The sequence below is a fragment of the Parambassis ranga genome, chromosome 16 (assembly GCF_900634625.1).
Source record: "Parambassis ranga chromosome 16, fParRan2.1, whole genome shotgun sequence".
Classification (NCBI taxonomy): domain Eukaryota; kingdom Metazoa; phylum Chordata; class Actinopteri; family Ambassidae; genus Parambassis; species Parambassis ranga.
Window position 1 is genome coordinate 1250525 of NC_041036.1, and position 21908 is coordinate 1272432.

General features: G+C 46.9%; 1 protein-coding gene across 1 annotated transcript in view; it reads left to right on the forward strand.

Moving 5' to 3' along the window:
• mtmr11 (myotubularin related protein 11) overlaps positions 1-21656 on the forward strand; it is a 23736-nt gene extending 2080 nt beyond the window's left edge. The window contains exons 2-17 of the mRNA XM_028424715.1: positions 5928-5997; positions 10958-11094; positions 11196-11265; positions 11340-11479; positions 11751-11835; positions 12885-13032; positions 13264-13351; positions 13662-13750; positions 14645-14772; positions 15493-15571; positions 15693-15763; positions 17136-17308; positions 17399-17569; positions 17693-17911; positions 18417-18743; positions 19848-21656. Of these exons, the coding sequence (XP_028280516.1) occupies positions 5928-5997; positions 10958-11094; positions 11196-11265; positions 11340-11479; positions 11751-11835; positions 12885-13032; positions 13264-13351; positions 13662-13750; positions 14645-14772; positions 15493-15571; positions 15693-15763; positions 17136-17308; positions 17399-17569; positions 17693-17911; positions 18417-18743; positions 19848-20294 (2442 nt within the window). The 3' untranslated portion in view covers positions 20295-21656. The remainder of the gene's footprint in view (positions 1-5927; positions 5998-10957; positions 11095-11195; positions 11266-11339; positions 11480-11750; positions 11836-12884; positions 13033-13263; positions 13352-13661; positions 13751-14644; positions 14773-15492; positions 15572-15692; positions 15764-17135; positions 17309-17398; positions 17570-17692; positions 17912-18416; positions 18744-19847) is intronic.
• The last annotated feature ends 252 nt before the right edge of the window (positions 21657-21908 follow it).

A 21908-nucleotide genomic window follows, 5' to 3' on the forward strand; every position in this document is an offset into this window, starting at 1 on the left:
TTACATCGCAAGTTATAACATAAAGTGACAGACAAGGAATTATAGAAAAACACAACCTGCAGGGCTGAGACGTGAAGTTCAGGCGCCATAAACTGCAGTTCCCCCCATGGCCTCTGGAGGCTGGCTCCAAACATGAGTCAATCCCCGTGGACCTCCATGTTAAAATGCAGAATTTTGTTTGATTATAGGTGTGACGGCTTTGAGTGACCTGCTGGTTCTTTGCCTGTATTTGGAGTTTAGGCTGACTGTGAAGCTGCCAACATGGCTGCCATGTATGTCTTTATGAACCCCTCGTCCATAGCTATGTACTTCCTGTTGGTGGCGATAAGCCGGCCTGTCGGAACACAATATAGGAAACAATGGCGAACTGCAGCGCTAGCATGTCCATTGAAAGTGTGCACAGAGGCTGCATCACAGCAGCATTGTTTGTGAATATGCAAAAGTGGGAGATAGGTGCGATATCTGTGTGACAACAGAGGGTGCAGCTCACATGCATGTTTTTGTTCTTATGGGACAGCTGCATGATTTTACCTGTTTTTTTTTTTAGTGGCCTTTAGCGAACAGTATTTTCCAGCAACACGTGTCTCTTTATGTTAAAATGAAATAAAAAACTGTAAAATTATGACCAGGTCCTAAATGTGACATCTACTAGCAGCTTATTTACTTTTAATATGTAAAGATGCGTTGAATATGTGCTGCATAGTGCTGCTCTGGCTTGCATCCAGGCTTGTTTTTGCTGCCTATCCCCTCGAGTTCGCTCTATCAGCATCTGCCAGCATGCTTTGAAGCTGTCAGCATGAAAGGCAGCACAGCACAAAGCCTCACAGAAGCAAAAATGTCAGAGGAGGCTTCATCAGAGCGGCTGAAGATCCGAGCCCTGATAGGCAAAGTCCCCCACACCCGTTCCCACAGGACCCGTTCACTGCTGCTGGAGCTCCTGCAGCGTAAACAGAGCGCCTCTTCTTAACAGCAGAGCAGATTTATGGGCCTGTTAGAGGGCGTATCGATCTGCCATTGGATGATAATTAACCGGCAGCACTATTCTCTAGTGCAAAGGCTCCATCTGTAGAGGCGACGGTCATTAGTCTGTTGTGTGAGTGTGTGGAATGGTTCTGATTATCCGACTCGTGGGAGGTGAGCTGTCAGAAGAAGACTTCATATCCGAGATGGATGTTTCCATTCAAACCATTTAGCTGAGACTCATCTGCAATGATGCACTGTTAGTGATGATATAAAGGAGTGCAGAGAAGTGCAGAGGGGAAGATTACCATCAGGCCGATGCGGGTGTCAGACATGTGACCTTGTAGTCACTGGGTGATCTGTGTAGCAGCTAATGCAGCCACCCTTCTCTTTAAATCTGAACTGACACATCAGGGCCGCACAGGCTGTCGGCACAGGGACTGATGAAAACTCACTGTTGTGTCGGGTTCTGTGCAGGCTAGGCTGGAAAGAGTTGCAGAGTTTTTTGACCTTGTTCTTGTTTAATCCACAGTGTTTGCCAAGCTAGTAGGTCGAGCATGTACAGGTCATTGGTTCAGAGGAAAAAATGTGTTTTGGAAGTCTCACCACAAAAGACCTTAGTAGAGGTGCAGGGACAGCAGCATGTAGCCAAATACACCACCCTGCTAGCATTGTGGTCCCTGAGATTCCAAAGGGAGGAGCAAACTCAGATTGTTGAGTGATTTTGACCCATGTCTTAAATTCTCTGATGCTAACTCAGTATTTTTAAGACAGACAAGTCAGGAGAAAGTGGACGTTTGAAGACAGCCTGGATCTTAGCAGCACACTGAAGTATTTGGCTCACAAACAGCCTAGCTAATGCATTTTTGTGATGCTAAATAAAGCTGCTAGCTGTGTAGCTGTGAGCAGAAATACACATTTTGAAGCAGAATGCTGGCGCTTTATCACCTTCTGCTGAAAGGAAGAGGCTCTGATACACAACCTGATACATGTGTGGTCAGAGCTATATTTACCATTCACTTCTACAAAGGCTTTAATGAGCAGTGGGCGGGCTCTCTGTGTGCAGGACAGACTCCCATAGTATTCTTCTTATGGAAAGCAAACAGCGGTCTGTTTAGCTTCCTGCACTGACATCACAGTGCAGCATCATCAGCTGCACAAACATCGAAAGCATGAGACCGGGATACGATTGTAGAAAAATAATAAATAAATATTTTTTTTTATTTTTGCACAGAAATAGGTTAAAAGCAGGATTTTATTCACTACAGAAATGTTCACATTAAATATTTACCTCAGCGATTCTCAGGTCATGAAATATTGAGTTCTTCTTTTACCCTCTATTTCTAAATCAGCTGCTGTAATTTCTCTGTTTCCTCATCTTGACGTGAAAGCGTTTGTTCGTGCAGTACAGAAGCTCAATGACCTTATTTTACTGCTAAATATTGTCATGACAGTTGTCGGGGTTTTGAAATATATATTAGATGCTTGCTCTTGGTCTTGGTTCTGTTTCTGCACAGAAAAGGCTTCAGAAATCCCTCTGAGCCCGCTCACATCGCCGTTTGACTCTCCTCATTCATGTGAGGAAATAAAAAGCACAATGCAAAATAAACATGCTGCTGCATGGCTGAAAGCTGAAGCCCCGAGCGGAGCTCTACTCAAAGTAAGACCCAGAATTGTTCATCCTAACAATGGATGTAAACATTTTCACCCAGTGTGGATTCAGCTTCATGTTTTTAATGTGGCTCAGCAGCACAGATGTCAGGTCCCTGTAATTTAAAACATGATGAGGGGTTTTTGTTCTGGAGCAGGAGATTTATATTTCACCAAAGTCCCAGCAGAAATTCATTTGGTTCCCTCATGGTTTTTTTTTTTTGGCCTCTTGTTTTTGGGGGATGGAAAGGTTTGTTCCAGACCCAGGAACGAGCACGCTTACTGCAGAAGTCTGGCTCGCAGTAGCGAGGGGAAGCCATGAGCAATGGAAACTGCAGTAAGCCTTGGCCACTGTCCCTGAGGATGAAAGGAGGGAGCGGAGGAGGGCCAAAGTGGGGCAGAAGGAGGCCATGAAAGTGATATAGTGGGGGACTCAGAAGGCACGGTGAAGCAAGAAGTGCAACTGTCAGCAAGAAGTGTGTGTTTAAATTCACACCTCGACATTTTCTTATGCTTCTTATCTCTGGTATAGTTTCCTTACTGTGAATCATCACCACACAAAGCCCGGCCTGCAGCTGGGCGCCTTCACCGCCTCACCTCTTAAAAGACTCTTGAGGCAAGTTTGTCGGTCCTGACGACCTTCAGCAGACGGATCTAACACGCCCGGCGCATGAAATGAAAAAACTAAACAAGAGCTGGAAAGCTTTTGATGTCCTTAAAAGGAGGAAAAGGAATCCAGCTGCGGGTTTTTTTGTTTGCGGGCGTTGGAGAGGCAGAAAGAAAGCTTTGTAAAGCCAGATGGAAACAAATGAACAATGCGCTGGCAGAAGCTAGTCTTGTAAAGTTTTAGTGTCCTGCCTCATAACCAAAAGAAGCTGGTTTTTCTCTGGTGGGTGTTGCTTTTTACTATGGTCAGGGGAAAGTGCTGGAACTACATGTATGTTGTTGTTTTTATTATTGAAAATACTACAGGGTGAATTGAGGTCTATTTCAAGAGAATGAAGAACCGAGTGCAGCACTGCACCAGGAGAAGATCCTCCGTAGGTCTTCAGGGTAGAAAGTACTGTAGGTGCTGCGTGACCCTGAAATCTGCAGGTATTTAATAGTTAATCCAGCAGAAGCAGCAAAAAAAAAGGAAGGAAGAGGAGAGATGAAACATAACATCTACCATGTCTGTAGTTCCTTGTTCCATGTGATGAACACAGTGCTGGACTGATGTGAGGTCAGACTCTGCATGGAGCTGGTGTCACGCTGCAGCTGTGTTTCTATAATGAGCCTCAGTCATGATGCCGGTGCTCTGGCTCAGTGAGCTAACTAGTTAGCTGCTGTCTGCTAACACAGGTCCATCCATTAATGTCTGATGAACATGAATCATCACATGAATCTACAGCAGGAACACTGACACAGTAAACATGCTGAATGCCTGTTTGTTATCAGCAGCCTCTCTGTTCACTTGATGCCCACAGCCTGCCTCATGACACACAGACCTGTCCACAGCTGCTTCTGGACTCAACATGGACATTAACTACACATGCTCCATTTTACTTTGATTATTTTAACCTCTTCAGATCCTTTGCAGTGGAAATCAATCAAATATATTCAGTGTGTGAGTACTTTTACTTTGAATACTTTAAGAACATTTAAAAGGACTTAAGACTTTTACTTAAGTAGGATTGTTGATGCAGCACTTCTGCTTTTACTTCCTTTCTAATAATAAGTGTTGGTTTTGTGTGTGTCTTGGTTACAGTTCACTTTCTGTGTGTATCATTGCCAACCTGCAGACTGTGGGTTTTTGTTAATGAAGCAGAGCGACTCTCACATGCTAAGAAAACAAGCAGCAATGAACAGAAGTGACTTTACAACCTTTCCAGGGAGCAAAGGTCTTCTTTGTTCAAGGTGTTTTTTTTATGGAGTCTCAGGTTGAGCGGGCTGCTAACAGAGAAATCACCACACTGCAGAATTGTTAGCATAACAGCGGCGGCTGAGTGGACTCCTTGTTATTGTTCACACATCCTTGCTGACTCAAAGAAGTGCTTGTATTTCACGATAAATCCAGCGCTTTAATAAATGAAGCCGTGATTTATAGTTTCACTGCGGACCAGAACTGCTGAGGGAGACGTCTGAAACTCTGCGATGTTAATGTTCTATTTCTGTGCTGCTGTGGAGCTTTTTTCGCCACCTGTAAAATCACATCGTCCTCTCACGTTGCAGGCTCTGGCATATTATGGGATTTCGGGCCGATAAATGTAAATGGCCTTCACAAAGGGGGGTTAGCAGCAAAGTTAAGTGGAAGCATATGTGCCTAGTGAGCCAGCGGCTGGATTATAGAAGCCTCTGCGGCTCCGCTGGGTTTGGATTCAGACTCCAGGACGTCGGCCTATCGGAGAGAAAACAGGAACAAACAGCAACATGGAAACTAAGATTCATGCAGTATTGTGTGGTCGGCTTTGTTGCTTTGTCTTTGAGAATGAGTCCACTGAGACCAGCCGGGCTTTGATGCGAGAAGCAGGCAGAGCCAAAAGTTCTATATAATGAGAAGCAAAGGTGACACAAGAGTCTGGACTGAGGACAGTGTGCTGGTTAGACCGCTGCCTGAGCTGTCTGTGTTTACGTTAGAGAGAGAACACGTCCTGATGGCATCTAGAGACCTAAAACCAGGGTCCCCCTGTCTGTCACCCTGAAGTCTGTGCTGTGGTTTTTATTTATTCTAGTCTATGACACAAAATACATTCATACACACCATTACAGGGCTTTTCTTGCAGTGTTTATATGTCTTAAATGCGTCCTCACCAGGAGAATGTACCGTTAAGTCCGATTTTCTAATCACCCGCTTGCGGTCTCATCTTTATGGTTCATGTCAAACGTGTCAAACGTGGGCGAGAAAATGGCAGAAAGCGAGACAATGTCGTCTTGATCAAGGCCTTTTTAGCTCACACCCAGATCTTTGAACGTGTGAAGATGTTCAGTAAAAATAACCTCAGCAGCTTGGTGACACATCAGACGACAGTGACCTCATCATCACACCAAACACATCAAGTGTGATTTAGCTGAAGCCGAGCAGCTGTGCTCCGATTTCTTTCCATCCTCACATCAGCCATCACATTTAGGCTGCGTGATGCTGACACGTCGGTCCTGCAGCCCCCTGTAGTTTACCACTGCTACATGTGTGGTCATTAGTTCAGATTGGAGTAAAATGAAAAGAAATGCAGACTGTTGAAGGAGCTCACAGGTGCTGCGGTAGCTTGATGTGAGTCTGACTGACTGCTGATTAAACATGATAATAAGTGAGTGATAACATCTGTGTGTCTGTTTTAAAGGAGAGGATGCTGAGTCAGACTGGGGTGAACGCCAGGAGTCGAGATGTGTTTGGGCTTCGCTGTCTGCCGGGTAAGATGATTGCACTCATGTATGCAGCTTTTATAAATACATAAAGTCATCACAGTGAGTGTAAAGAGTCAACAATAATATAAACCTCACGGCACAGACCACAGCTCTGCTTCGGGTCAGATACAGCGCTGAGTGCCAGTGAGGCTGCTCACAGCCACACCTGGACCAGGATCAGGTGCTCCGCCCAGTGTTCATTTTGGCAGCAATTTCTGATTTAGTTTTTATTTTAGTCTTGTGACTAAAATGTCATTTGATTTTAGTCACATTTTAGTCATCGACATTTTTTAACTAGTCTAGTTTTAGTCGACTAAATATCAAAGAATTTTAGTCGATTAAATCTGCCGTGGATTTAGTCGACTAAAATTCTATGATATATATTTTTTCATGAAATAATTAAGGTTTTATTGTGCAATAAAACAGGCTCAGCTTTAACGTTACTTGAAACAAACACCTCTTTATTTAATTGCTATGATCTTTTCACAAAAGCAGCAGTGAACAGTGAGCTGCTCTCCCTGAATACACTGTTCAGTCATGACCTTCTTCATGAATACTCCATAACTACAGCAAAACACTTCAGTGACAGCTTAGAAACAGTCACATGCTGTAAAACCATCAGCAGGTGTCTTCATTTATAGATTTTGTCACGTGTATCTTTGAGCGGAAGTTAAGATGACTCGTCTGCAAACGTCGCTTCAGGTTTGTTGTGTTTTTACCGCTGATAGTCGCTCCACACGGTTTGAACCGTCCTGTTTGTCTTGACATCAAACGTGTCGTGTGTCTGTTCTTCTCCTGTGTTGTGTTACCATGCATGAGGACGCCTTCTTCCAGCATCGCGGGGTAACGTCCTTACGCAGAGAGGTCACTTCTGATTGGCTCTCTGCCGCCGTCTCCTGATTCGTCCCTTCCACAAACAAAATCTGCTCTGATTGGATCTCGTCTCCATCAATAATTTCGTCTCGTTTTTATTCGTTGACGAAAGTGTCAATTCATTTCGTCTGCGTTTTTGGCACCGTGCGTTATCGTCTCATTTTTATCAGCAAAAAAGGTCGTTAACGAAAACTATGACGAAAATGATTCGTCAACAAAATTAACACTGGCTCCGCCTCTGAGACGGGAAAACGTCTGCTGACGAAAAGCTCACCAAAGCAGACAGGGAGCCAAAAGAGCTGAGTTAAAACCTGTTTTTAGATTTTGTCCCTCATTGATCAGGCCTGAACTCACCCTCCTTAGTAGTTTTTAGTTTTTTAGCAGAGGTCAACCCTTCTGACCCCCTCAGGGATAATCTTTGGGACAGGGCAGAGCCACAGAAACCCACGGCTCAGCTCAGAGCCCGGCCCTGCTCATAATCTCATGTCAGCACAGCAGATTTTCTTAAGAACGGCAGCAGAGCCGAGCGCCTGGACCGGAGACAAGCTAATCTTTAACGCTGCATATCAGCAGATACTCGCAGTGCTGCAGTAGATAGGTGTGCTCTGTATGTGTGAGTCTGAGAAGTGTTTGCCTCCCTGCACTCCCCGGCTCCCTCGTAGTTTTTTGCTTTTATCGGGGACTGTTTGGACACGGGACGAGCCGCCTCTTCCTGTATACGTGTCGCATGGTGTTAACTATGAGTCTATAGATTCCATGGATGTCAGCACAGACCTGTGAACACATACATGTTTGGATACTCTTAATGTGTGTGTTTTTGTTTTTTAGAAATGTGGTCGGACCTTGTGTGCTTCCACTGACCTCTCACACACACACTTCCTTCCTTATTGCCTGATTTGTTTTCCAGCAGTGTGTGTTTTTTATTTTTTTTTATGAAAACCCTTCCAGACTGTGCTTGACAACACACACACACGCAACAAAAACTATTCTTAGCGGTCGACATTTCACTGTGAAAGTCGACTTCATGTCTTTACTGCACAGTTTTTCCTGCCGCTCCATCTCCGACAACATCTCACTGTTCGCTCTCCACCTTCATTCCAGCCCGATTAGAAACACAGCTGTCCACGAGAGCGCGGCCTACATTTGGAAGGAGAAGAAGACAGATGTGTAACAGCAGCAGCGTCTTTCCTTTAGTTCTCCTGTGTGCCTAAACGCGGTAAAAGCAGCAGTATATGCTTCAAACATGGACTCGGATTTCAGGCAGACATCTATCCGCTGGCTCCGTGGCCGCTCTGCAGAGTAAATGTTGAGACAATTTGTTCAGTCTCAGACACAAAGGACTGTGAGTCCTGCTGCTGCGGGCTCACGTTGCACCTGTGGACACTCTCACTTTCTCCCCCTCTGCAGGCCATTTGTCAGCTCACCCTGCCTAAAAATAACCGAATCGCAGCGATGCTGTTTTTGTGTTTTTGGGTGGAGAAAAAAAACAAAAGTTCTGATGCATCCACGGGCCTGATAGAACCCACAGATCACAGAATCAAACATACGTTTGCTGACGTCAGACCCCGCTCCGCGAGTAGTTAACAGGCACACGGCGGCAGCGACGGCGTTCTCATGTGACGCCAGGACACAAGACCTCAGAAACCGAGCCGGGCTGCAGGAGGGCAAACGGGTCAGGACGGCTCCAGCAGCCATAGGTAGATCATGTACCGCTTCAATGCTGCGGCTGGGGGGGGAGGGGTTTACTGTCCATTCACACACAATGCTAAGAGGCCAGGACCCCCTTCAGAGTCCACAGTCCCATCTCTCCACAGTCTAATGTTACTGTGGGATTTAGAGGCTGTCAATCAACTTTATACCGTGTTGATTGACGGACAACAGACCCCCGCATCGGTATTTGTACAGTAGAGATTCGATCTTGATGTCAGAAGAAAGGTTTTCATTTCTCTTTGTCCCTTTTATTCATTGATATATGGTGAATATATCTTGTCCATTATGTTATTGAACGTTGGTGGTTCTGTGTATCAGAGCCGTCTCCTGGACTGAGACTTGGTTACTCCTGCTCCTGGTCTTCACTCTCTCTCTCTCTCTCTCCCTGTGGCTGGAGGAGAGCAGGAACCTCTGGCTCTGCATGCATCCCAGCTGAAAATGAGGACCAAATGTGGACGAAAACAAATAAATCGGAGGCATGTGGTTGAGACGTCTCTCAGCTGGATTTTCCCAAGATGATCCTGCAGGTCGCTCTCATGTTTTAGGGCTCTCATCCTGAATAGTCTGCATTGTTGAATTGGTGGAGGACGTTACTGTTTAAATACAGATAAGAAAAGTTGGCGAATGTCTAGTTTCAGTGTATTAAGACTACGTTATGTGCTGTTTTACTTTCTGGTTTTTGCTCCTGGCTGGTCAGAGCATTTTATTTTGGTCATCGTCCCACCCTGTGATGCCGTCAAAGGCTGATTTATCTGGAAACTGGGAGTTTGCTGCTGGCATTGATGAGTCACTGCTGCTCCTGAGAAGACTTTGTGCTTAGTTTAGAAGCAGAATGGTCAGATTCACTTTCCAGTGGTCCTTGAATGCATCATGTGAGACATCGGAATATAGATGAATTTAAGCTTAAATTCTCCGACAAAGCTTCAACACTAAGAAGATCGTGGTGTTTCCACAGAGCTGCAGAACTCTAAAGACTAAAGAAGACACCGGGCCCTGCCTGGGGTTCAATAATTGGGGCTAATGCAGCTTTTAATCATGATTAAAGGGGCTTTAAGTGCGGTAGTACTGTGTTAAACCCACATTACCAAACTGTACCTGGAGCTCTGCAGGAAGAACATAAAAGACTTTATTGGATTTAAGGACAACTGTGTCATAAACACCTTCACTTGCTCCGCTGACTCACGCTGGGACGAACAACCTGCCTGCTCAAAGTTCTTCAGACACCGTCTCTGCTCCCGTCTTCCTCCTCCTTCCTCCGTCAGCTGTAAAATGTGCAGCCTTCGGCTCGGTCGCACCCCAGAGCGACGGTAAAAACCGATGATAGACAGACAAGAGTTCACTTTGTGTTCGCTCTGAATCCAGGTCATGTGCGGTCAGGTTTAATTGATAAGTCCAGTCTGGAGTTTTTATGTGTGGTTTTGGAGGCGAAGCTTAATCATAGAGCAGGCTCTGAGATTTAAAGTCCTCTTGTGCAATCAGCAAATTATGGTGCTGCAGGCAGAGCCTCTCCTTCCTCTTTCTCTCGCAGCATAAACAAGTGCTTCAAGTATAAAAATGGCTGTTTCCTGTTTGTGCTTTGTTAGCCCCCCCCCCCCAAAACATTCATTAAGCTGAGAGTAGGACCGAGCCCAGCTTCCAACACACACACAGAAGGGATCCTGTGCTTCCTCGGTCTGTTCAGACTTTCCTCGTTTTTTTTCTCGGTTTTTTCCGAGTGAAGCGAAAACATTTGCCTCGTCATGCGTCTGGCCAAACACTCCTCTTTTTGTCACGGACAAAAAGGCCATTTTCTCCACGTCTTACCCAATCCTCGACTCGGTTGTCATGGCAACCCACATTCTAGCTGGCAGAGGCTTTGTATTCCTGCGGGAGGCCGTTATTATAAATGTGCAGCCTCACTGCTCTGTGTGTGTCTGTGTGTGTCTGTGTGTCTTTCAGCGAAAGAATCTTGGTTTGTGTTTGTGCACATCTGTGTTTAAGATGATCTGTGTAAAAAGATTAAAGGTTTGTTTTCGGAAGCTTTGTTCTAGAATGTCCGAAGCTTCTTCAATGTTTCTCGCTGTGGAAGGACTCATAAACTCCTGCACTCGTAAAGTACACTGCTTGATATAAACATCATGTAGCTCAGGACAAACAATCATGTGTACGTTGTTCCTTCTGCTGCTCCCTGCCCTTCTGACCGAGGACAACAATTCGTGGACGTACAGTTTTGGTTTGAGGATGTTGTCACACCCGGTCCCTCCTGAGAGCCTCTCTGTCTGTGTACTTCCTGTCATGTGTCCTCACCACTTAAAGGAGCTGTCACATGTGAAAAACGAGCACCTCTTCTTAGACGTATATCTCCCATGTGACTGTAGTAACCCGGACTCTTTGTCCTCTCTAGGTGAGTGTGTACTTCAGAGAGCCGTCATGGTGAGGAAGAAGCTGAGCGCCAGGGAAGGAAGAGGCTGGCTGTCTGGGACCCTCTTCTGTACCCACTTCAGAGTGGCCTTTGTGCCTCAGGACAGTCCCAAACCTGACGTCAGTCCCTCAGCTGTATCCATCTCAGTGTTAATTTAACAGTGTGACTAAAGAATGAAAATCTAACACACCTTCTTGCTGTAATGTCGTTCATGACGCAGGACAATGCGGACCCGGTGCTGTTAGGAGACCATGATGTGGCTTTGGCTTCTATAGAGAAAGTTGTTGTTGGTAAGTGAAAGCTCGTTTCTTGAGGACTGAGTGTCATCCTGTGATTCTTGATCACCTCCCCCCATGTGTTACAGTGGGCCCAAACAGGACCAAGCTGGTGACCCCGAACTCCTCACTGAAGTTCACTCCAGAGGAGCTGGTGCTGTACTGCAGGGACATGCGAGTCATCTGCTTCCTGTTTGACCGCCTCACTCCAGACGCACAGGTCATCGAGGTGAGTGCTCGGAGGTCTGCTGTAGAGCCGGACCAGGTCTGAAAGCTGAAGTTCTCGCCTTGTTTTTACAAAAACAGGCTTTCTACTTACTCACCATGTAGCATGCAGCTACATCTGTGTGTGGGCGGGTGTGTGTTCAGATCGGAGGCTCTGGTTACTGTCACACTGCACGTCAATCATGTCGGAGCCTGAAGAAGCTGATCTGGCCTGTGTGTTGAAAGCTGATGACCTTTGTCATGTTGATGGGATCACTGTGTGTCTCCCTCCTCAGATAACCTACACCATCGCCAAGACCTACCAGCCTCCCAAACCAGGGTCCGTCTTATCTTTCCAGAACGCTGCCCTCGGGAGTGTAGGTGAGTCGATTACTGTCCACAAGCGTCCATCGCCTTCCTGGCACTGATACAGCGTCTTATCCAGCTGTCTGTCATTCCATAGCTCTTTGTTCCTGAACCAACACATACACAGAGTTCCTGTTCGGATGGTGATCTGTTTTTTCTGTGTATGTTTTGACTCTAATGAATATTCATGGTTATGACAGCTCCCACATGAATCAGAAGCGCAGCATGAATGTGTTAGTCATGAGCTGGACTCTGACGTTTTTCTCCTGGTGCTGCCATCCCAGTTTTTTCAGTCTGTGCCATCATCTGTTTTCTACCTGGAAACACAAACCTTCCTGTGCAGACCTTAGTGAGTGTAAAGCTGACATCCTGCCTGGTTGGCACGTTTAGAAGCATCCTCCTCCGATATCTGCTGCTGTATTTAAAACCTTCACTGCATGTGAGGACTTCTCTCTTCTAGTTTAGAATGAATTGCCATAAATAAATACAACATGCTACCATTTACTTTTTTTAATTGAAGTTTTTACTCTCTCTATATATATACTATGCATAGTTAGCATAGCGTAGCAGCTGTGCATATAGTGCATGCATGGTTTCTGCACCTCAGCCGTATAGAGACATACGAGCCTGTCTGTGCTCAATATATTATGCTATGTTAAAGCTGCACCAGGCTGACTAGGCTGTGGAGGACTGTCAGCTCTTGGATAAATAATGCAAGACCCCCCCCTCCTGAAACAAGTCATTAGATGACCCTCAGTTCAACTCTGGCCCACGGGTCAAGTGTGTCTGCTGTGTGCTCAGAGCTCTCGGCAAACGGTCAGCGATGGAGTGTGTTTGATCTCAGGTGAAGAAGCCTCGGCCTGACACGTTCAGCTGGTTCATGTTTGTTCCAACCAATCTCCCAAATTACATGCTTTAAAAAAAAAATCATGCAGAACCCTCAGACTGGGCGCTTCCCAACGGTCCTCTTATTTAATTCTTCAGTCTCACCTTGGTGCATTGTTGACACCTGTGAGCATTTCTTTTCTTTCTTTTGTCAAACCACCTTCACTTTCCTCCTCCAGAAATGAAGCAGTTTCTAAGCAACCGTCGCCGAGACGCCCACATGAACTGGTTTGAGTCGGCCTCAGACTGGGAGCAGGAGCTGGAGAGGTGTGGAGCAACGAGCTGGAGAGTCAGCTCCGTCAACGACCGCTTCGAGATGTCGACCAGGTGAACTCACAAAAACCAAACACAGAAGGATTAGAACACCTCAGCACCTCAGTCGTGCGGGGTTGTACGGTTCTGTAGTTTCAGGAATGAGTGAACACATCTGTCTGCACAAGTAAGGGGGAAAACACCAGCAAAGGCAAAGCTCAGCACGGTCCACTGATGTCTTGTTGATGTTTTTAATACACGCCGCCGCCGCTGCTCATGCCGTCTGTCTCTCTGGTTTGGTGGCAGCCTGTCCCGGTTCATCGTGGTTCCACAGAAGGTTTTCGACACCGAGCTGAAGAAAAGTTTCGCCCACTTCAATGAAGGACGCATCCCTGTGAGTGCTCTCAGCCTTCACACACATGTAGACTCCTTTTATTGAGTCGTCAGTTTATCTGATGACGAAATGGGTCATACCAGCTGTTATAGGACTAAAAATCCAGGTCTGACCGTGCTGTCACACACGTTTCTAAAAACAGTTTGTGGATGAACTCCTCCTCTCCAACGTGTATATTATGTGTCATGATAGAATGATATGTTTTCCCTGCTTATTAACATTCCTGTGACACAAATTACGAGGTGAGCGCCGATGATTCAGTGGGCAGAACGTGTTATTAAACCGAGTGACACTACGCTTTGTGTTGCAGCGCTGGTGTTGGCGACATCCCAGAGGCAGCGATCTGTTACGAATGTCCAGCTTCCAGAACAACATCTACCACGAGAAGGACGACATCAGGTGTGTGTGTGTGTGTGACAGAGCAGCTCCCAAATGTCTGTGCAAGGATCAACATTCGACCACCCGTACTGCAGGTTACAGTGAAGTAATGACGGAGTGGATGTGAAACCAGCAATGTTTTTAAGGATATTGAGCTTCATTTAAACAATAACATTTTAGCTGTAGATTCATGCTCAGATCAGCCAACATCCACAATCTCACACATGATGCATTCAAGTACCAGTCGTAATGTTTAAAGACGTACATACGTACGCATGTGTTTTTCTGTTTATTAGGGAGGGTTAGAGGGAAACCTTTGTCAGCCTTTAGGATCATGTCTGGTGTTGATAGTATGATGGTGTTAATTGTGGTCGAGTAAGCTGAGCTGTTAGCTAGGTAGCATGACACAGGAGATCACAGCTGGACTGATGTGCATACTAAAAGTAGGTAGGTCTTAGGTAGAAGGAGGAGCGTACATGCTGCAGGACACTAAGCCTAGTGATTACCACATCACTTAAAACACTTAACAGGCTGATTAAGGGGCTGTTTTCAGCCCAGCTCTGAGTTCTTGTAGCCAAAAAAAACACCAAGTGAGACAGCGTTTCAGGTTTACCACTGACCTCGGTTATCAGCCACAATCTCCTTCCTGTCGCTACCATTTTAGCACCAGAGGCAGCAGTTGGTTCATGTGCATCCTCCTGTAAGGAAACATGCACAGATGACTGATAACTGTGTGAAACACCAGCAGAGCACAGGCCCAAACACCTTCTCACAACAAGCTTTTACTCTGTGTAAAGTCACCTTCTCAACGTTGAACCACTCACTGGGAGAGCTCTGCTTTAGTGTTTGCTCACTAATGTATTAAAAAGCTGTCAGCGGTGTGTTAAGCTGCAGGATGTGCTGCTGCTCTCACAGAAACCTGGAGATGGTCCTGTTTGGGTGTCAGTCCTCATTGTGCGTGGTGGTGGAGCTGGGCGAGGAGCTGCCGTCGCCTGCCGACATCCAGCTGGCCCACGGCCGCCTGCGCGCCCTTTGTCTGGGAGGTGAGGAGACATGAAAACACACACGTATCGGCACAGGCTGTGGTCACAACGTGCAGTCAAACAACAACACAAACACATTGATGTATCTGTAGCTCAGTGTTTTTTCCTGAGTCTGTGTCACCGTTTCCATGAGGGGAAACTCAATCACATGATTATCAGTCATGATTAGTCACCGTGTGTCTGCGGCTCTGCCCTCTCCACTTCCTCCCGGTAGCTGTTTTATTTGCTATTAATCAAATATGCAACTTTCCCTCAGACTCTGATCATTTTAACATCATTAAAAAAAGAATCCCTCCTGCTGTGACGGCTTTTTTTGCAGTGTTGTGTGTTATGCTGGATGAACACAGGCCTTTATTATCACCATCGCCATGGCAGCACATTCCACAGCTGAGTAAGAACAGAGACAGACACACAAACGGCGTGTAAAGGTCATCGACTGTCATATTGTCCTGTAGATGGAAAATAAAACGGCTAATCCCTCTTTGAGATTATGTGGAAAGTCTCTTTCTTTCTCTCCAATGAGGAAAAGACCAGCTCTATCACATACACTGAACTGTCCACCAGGGGTCCCTGTGACAAAACGTTACCAAACCTAAGCTTTAAAAAGAAACACCTAATACTCCAAAAATAACGCATGACATTTTTGTAATCCAGGCCTTAATCCTTGCAGATGTCAGAGTTGTGTGTCATGTCTCATAATAATGATGTTTTGGCTCTTAGATATCTCCACATCTGTGTCAGTGCCGGATGACAAATGGCTGTCTACTCTGGAAAGTACCCACTGGCTCGATTACATCAGGTAAGTCTGCCTCTTCGTGTCAACACGAAGTGATGGGATTATTCCTCTGAACCACAGCATCACCCTGCCTGCCATGCACCCTGAGCTCAGTGTTCACTGTGGGATTCCTGTGCGTCTGCAGGTCCTGTCTGAGGAAGGCTTCAGAGGTAGCCTGTCTGCTCCGCAGCGGTCACCTGACCGTGGCGCTGCAAGGTGAGTCACGTGGCGGTCCAGACCACGGCTCATATTGTTTGATCCATTCATTATTCACAGCGCCTCCCTCTCATTAATCCCACATTAGGGCTTGCCCTGAAGTAGCAATATACGCTGAACAAGCACACTCCACTGAGCCTACATGCACACTGTCAAAGGGCCTCCGGACTACACGCTTCTGAAGGGGCCGCGTTACACCTGCCGAGAGGAGGGCGACTCCTTATAAATGAAATATCATCTACCTGCTGATCTACATAGAATATTATTGAAGATAAAGGTGCCACATAAGACCTGGCTGGCTGCTGCTCCAAAGAGCTTAAAGCTGATTTAAACTCTGGTGACAGTGGTGCAGAACACACTGCATGTGCTACCAGAGTATAAACTGCCTCCTCTCACACAGTAACAGACACTGTGTCTGTGTTTCCTTCTGTTTCTTCTGGGGATCATGAAGTTTGTATCCAGATTAGTGTCCATTGCTGGTTGAATTAGAGCCGTGGGAGGGCCCGTCAGGCACAAGGACGGGTCCAGCGGTCTGATGTGTTGTGTATGTGTTTGGGGAGTGGTACTTGGTCTCTGTGTTTTGGACCACGAGGACACACACACACATGTTGTGTTGGAGATTCCCCTTCATTAGAATGAGAACGTCGGCTCTGTGTGTGCTGAGTTTGTGTTTTGGATCAGAGGTGTCAGCTGAGGAGCGGTGAGCTGGGTCAGATGACGGGGAGATGCTGTGAGGGTGACCTCAGAGTGTCCCGGGTTCTTCTGCCTTACTCTCAGAAACATGAGTGTGTGTCTGTCTGTCTGTCTGTCTAAGCTCCGGGGGATCCTGGAAACAGCTTCCATCCTCTCCGCTGAGGTGGAGCTGAGGTGCAGGAGGACTGTCGGTGTCAGTGCAGACTGATCCATACAGATGCAGCACTGAGCGCCACAGGAGGTCATTCCAACTCCTTCTATTTTCACCGTACCTTATTTTATATTTCTAAACATGCAGGGAGCACCTGGAATGTAAGCAGTTTCCTCCTGGGATTAATGAAGTATTTCTGATTCTGATCGTTTTGTGCAGACAAAGGGTGGATTTAAGAGGATTGTTTTCTTTCAGATTTCAGGTAATGACTCATTTTACAGTCAGTGGGCAGGTCTGGTTTCCTGTATAAACACTCAGAAAGGCAAGTGACGAACATCAGGCCCTTTCTCACCTTGGTTCATATATCAGGGCACTCACAGTGGGACTTTTCTGCAGCAGTGAGTCACCACAGCAGCTCCCTCAGTGACCCTGTCCCTGTCACTTTCATCATTTTCTTAAAGCTTGCTGATGCAGATCAAACATCAGAGGTGTGGCTGATGTGTCAGCGTTTGTCTTTGGCTGCTTTAGAAGCGGACGATCGAGACATGAGCTGCGTGGTGTCCAGCCTGGTGCAGGTGATGTGTGACCCCCACTGTCGGACGCAGCACGGCTTCCAGGGCCTGGTGCAGAAGGAGTGGGTGATGGGCGGACACCGCTTCTACAGTCGCATCAACTATCACCGTGACAACGACAAGGAGGAGGTGAGAGGTCATCGTGTCCCTCCAGCTTCTCCTTCTCCTCGACCTCCGTCTGCTCCTTTATAATTCTTTTTCTCTGCCGTCTCCCTCCAGTCTCCAGTCTTCCTGCTTTTCCTGGACTGTGTTTGGCAGCTCTGGTCCCAGTATCCCTCTCGCTTCCAGCTGACTGATGACTTCCTCTTGGCCCTTCATGACAGCATCCAGCTGCCGCTCTTCTCCACCTTCCTGGCAAACTGTCAGCGAGAGAGATGCAAGCGCTCCCAGGTACGGAATGCCGGAGACTTTATTTATGTGTTTAATTGAATGGTGGTTTGTTAGCGCAGACTCATGGTCATCTGTATCTGGATCTGCATGAGTCTGATCTGATCCTGTTTGTCCTGTACTCAGAACCTCGGGCAGTCCTACACTCCTGTCAACGGCTGGAGAGACGTGCTGCATTCGGACTCTTCCTCTGATCCATGCGACCCCCCTCTGCCCCCGGTGTGGGACTGGTCCCTGCAGTACAGCAAGCAGAGACAAGACCGCTTCACCCAACCCGTCGCCCCAACTCCTCCACTCCAGCCGCTGCTCAACGGCAACCTCAACACTAACCCAGACACACACAGGGTAGGACGGGCACAGCTTTTACATAAGGCAGCACGCTCTCTAGTGGCCACTTACTTATTACCAGCAGTCACCTCAGGAAAATCAGCAAGTATTTGGCTGTAAAAATGCTCAGAGTTAAATATCTACAGCATGCAGAGCGTCCGTTTTCCACTACTAGTAACACCTGTGTGGGAAAAATGTTGTACGTTTTAGTTGCATGGTATAAAAAGTTATGTCTAAGTTTGCTTATAGCCCTGATTGTGCTGTTTCCATTGAGGTGCTGGACTGTATGAGTGACCAATGAGAACACACGGACTGATCAGGAGATAGAGAGAGAAATATGCCCAGAAACCCAGACTGTTGTCACCACATCTGTCCAACAGTCCACTCTGCCCTCTAGTGGTCATTCTAAAACATGCATTCAGTTCAGATTGACACCTCTGAAACAGGCTGGAGAGCTGAGTCTCATGTTTGAACAGAAACCTTCTCTCACAGTGTCACTGACTGTGTCTCGTCTGCCCGGCAGCTGGCTGACACCATCCCCGGCTCGGTGTTCCTGCTCTCTCGCGGCAGCTTCTCCTGTCCTGCCAACCTGCTTCCGTGGCGCAGCAGCAGCAGCAGCAGCTCCGGTGTCTACAAAAAGAGCCACCGGAGGGCGCCGTCCTCCGAGAATGTGCCCGGCCTGGAGCGGCTGCTGAAAGCCTGGGCCCTCACAGAGTTTCCACAGAGCCTCACATCTACGTCCGGACCTCAAGGACCACTCGACCCCTATGAGCCCTTACTGCCCCTCCTGATGGGGCCCTGCATGGGCATATGGAGGGAGTGCTACCTGCGGGGGGCGCTGCATGCACAGGTATGTGAAAGGGGTCAGTAAAGCCGGTGTAGATTCATGTAGAGTGTCTCTCTATGTACTAAATACTGAAAGGAAGTGATCATGTCAAGCGTCATGTTTGAAGTGGGCTTTAAATGTTTTTTTTATTTTGGCCCACGACACTTCCCGGAGGATATTTGTGCCTCGCTCTGCCTCGTCATCACTGCTCGCTTCACAGATGACGTGGTCTCTTTGATGTGATCCGCAGCTCCAGATAAGGACAGGCTCTGTGATGTCTATCACACGTCCCCATGGTGATGTTCAGAATAGTCCAGAGCAGTGTGGGTGGATGCAGTTCTATTTAGAGGGAAGAGCTGTGGATGGGATGCATCAAACAGGTTAGAGGAGCTCTGGGTTCGTTAAACGGCCCACTCAGGACAACAACGCTCCTTTTCTCTGTTTGTCTCAGCAGCATTGACACAACATGTCCGTTCATTCAGAAATCACTGACAGCACTTCGCCTCTGTTTCAGTGTGAGAATAAAGACGACAAACAAAACTATCAGGGTCAGAATTATAAACTCTTTGTGGCAGAGTCAGTGTTTGGTTTGCATTTAAAAGTGAGGACTGGTGTGTTTCAGCACACACACAGTGGAAGGTTCTGGAAAGAAAAGTAGTGAGAGACGAGTCTGAAGAGCCGAGAACAGCTGCAGAGACACTAGTGAAGGATTTAACCAGGTCTGGACCTGAAGAGTGAGAGGAGACTGTCACTAGAGTCCTGCACAGGAATGGACTGCCAGACTGCAGAGAAGACACCTCCAAACCAGACTGAGGTCTGCTAGAGACCACCTGGAGACAGAGCACACAGACTGAGGTCTGCTAGAGACCACCTGGAGACAGAGCACGCAGACTGAGGTCTGCTAGAGACCACCTGGAGACAGAGCACACAGACTGAGGTCTGCTAGAGACCACCTGGAGACAGAGCACACAGACTGGAAGTCCTTTGGTCAGATGAAGCTGAACTAGAGCTCTGTGCTCACAGAGATGTTGTCTTCATGTGGAGACAGAAAGGAGAGGCTAGAACCCAGAGAACAGTTCACAGTTAAAATAGAAGAGTGTAACTGACTCTGCTGCTTTCTGTCTGCAGGCGTTCTCCCACCCCATCTCCTCCAACCACCTCCATCCTGTGGAGCGATTAGCTCAGGAGGTGCAGCAGCTCAAAGACAAGCTGGCACAGGTGTCCACCAGCACGGAGCCCAGCACCATCACAGGCGAGGCCCGACGCACCGACACCAACCTGAACCAGAACACCAACAACGGCACCTTCCTCTTCCCAGCATCCAGGCCTCAGGGCCCAGGAGCACCCAGAGTGGCCCCCGCTCCTACCTCCACCAACCACCAGACCTCCAGGGGCCCTCCGCCCGTCTCCGCCCCTCCATCCAGGCCCGGCAACAAAGACACCGGTGGCAGCAACAAGCACACCTTCCTGTTCGGGCACTCTTCAGTGCCAGACGCTCGTCCTGAGCAGCGCTACTACCCAGCAGCCAGCAACGCCAAGCTGCCTAAAAGCAACGGGCCCTCACTAGCTTCTTGAGATCCTCCTCACCATCACCTGCATCATGAACTGAGGCAACCCAGATGTGTAATAATGTGACTGTAATATGATGAAACAACATGCAAGAGCTCCGGACTCTGCTACGTATCGCCTGTACTGTATCAAACAATGTGACAACTGTTTTGTATATTTGTTAAAAAAATGTAATCCGAGTAAGGGCTTAAAACGCTTAACAATGAAAGCACACTCTACAGATTCTGACTTTTGTAAACGTCACCTCATCAGCGCTCCAGATCGAAGGAAAGCCTGAAGCTTCTATGTTTAGCCTCTTATCTGAGAAGGTCTGAGTGAGCGGCAGATAAAGGTGTCATGAGGTGGAACCGACGGGACACACGAGCTCTTCGTTTCACCCCTGAACTGTCCGACCAGCTCGCTCCTCAGATCTTCACTCCGACAGGCTAATTTAAAGAAGGAAAAATAAAAAAAAAAACTGCGGCTGGCTCTGACCAGTGACTTTAATGTGGAATTTAGGGCATGAGAGCTATTTTGGTACGGCTCTGCTCTCATATCTCATGCTGGGGCCTGGATTTAGTTCACAGTGTTATGTTAGCCCGTCAGTGTAATTCAGGTCCTGCATGGCTGACATCATTTCACCCCCCCCCCCCCCCCCCCCCTCACCCCTTTTAAAGAAGAATATAATCTTTAGTATTTTATTGATCAGTTATGGATGTCATACATGTGATTTATGACCAAAGTGTTATGTGTGTGTGTGGACGTCTGAAGCTAAAGGGAAGCTTTGTTCCTTCCATGTTTACTTCTCCTTTCCCCCTCCGGCCTGGTGGTGTTAGTATGCAGCCAGCATTCAGGTCACAGAGCCGGCTGTGTCTGACTGCATGTAAAGCACCGCGGGAAGCATCAAGTCCTCCAGGTTCGCATGATGTGGGTGTCAAGTAGGTGCAGTGGCGTCATCCCCACGGACGAATGAACTCGCTCCAGTGATGGAAACGGGACGATGGTTCTTTTCTCCACATAACAGGTGTGAGACGACTTCCTCTCATGTCTGAAGGTACCTCACCTGATAACACTATGAATTATTGATTTTGTTGTAAATACTCTTTACATCAACATTGAGGCTTTTCCAGGTGTGAGGCCAATACAATGGAAAACACCCCCCCCCCTCATAGAGAAGGATTAGAGCAGCTGTTACCAAAAAAAAAATAAGATTTGGATTTTACAGAATTTCAACATTTGTTCCTCAGACTTCTAACTTTGAGAAATAAATTCAGAATTTATTCTGATTTTTTTCTTTATTTTATATTTATTATTTTTGTCTGAGAATCAGAAAAATATTTTTAACAGCGGCCCTGGTCTCTTTCCGTACTCCTCCTCCTCTTCATCACACCTCTGTATCCTTGTGTAATTTAATGTTTTTGGTACGATCATCATCATTTGCCAGATGTACATATTGTTTTTTTGGTTTTTTTTTTGTATTAGCATGTTTTAATCCTGATAAATAAAAAGTGTTATCAGCTCATTAAACACATCTCACAACTTTATTTTTTAACAAAATAAATATTTACAATATGATCTGGAACACTTAAAAGCAGCATGGCACTGTACAGTAACATCGATATTTAAAACCGGTCGATACTT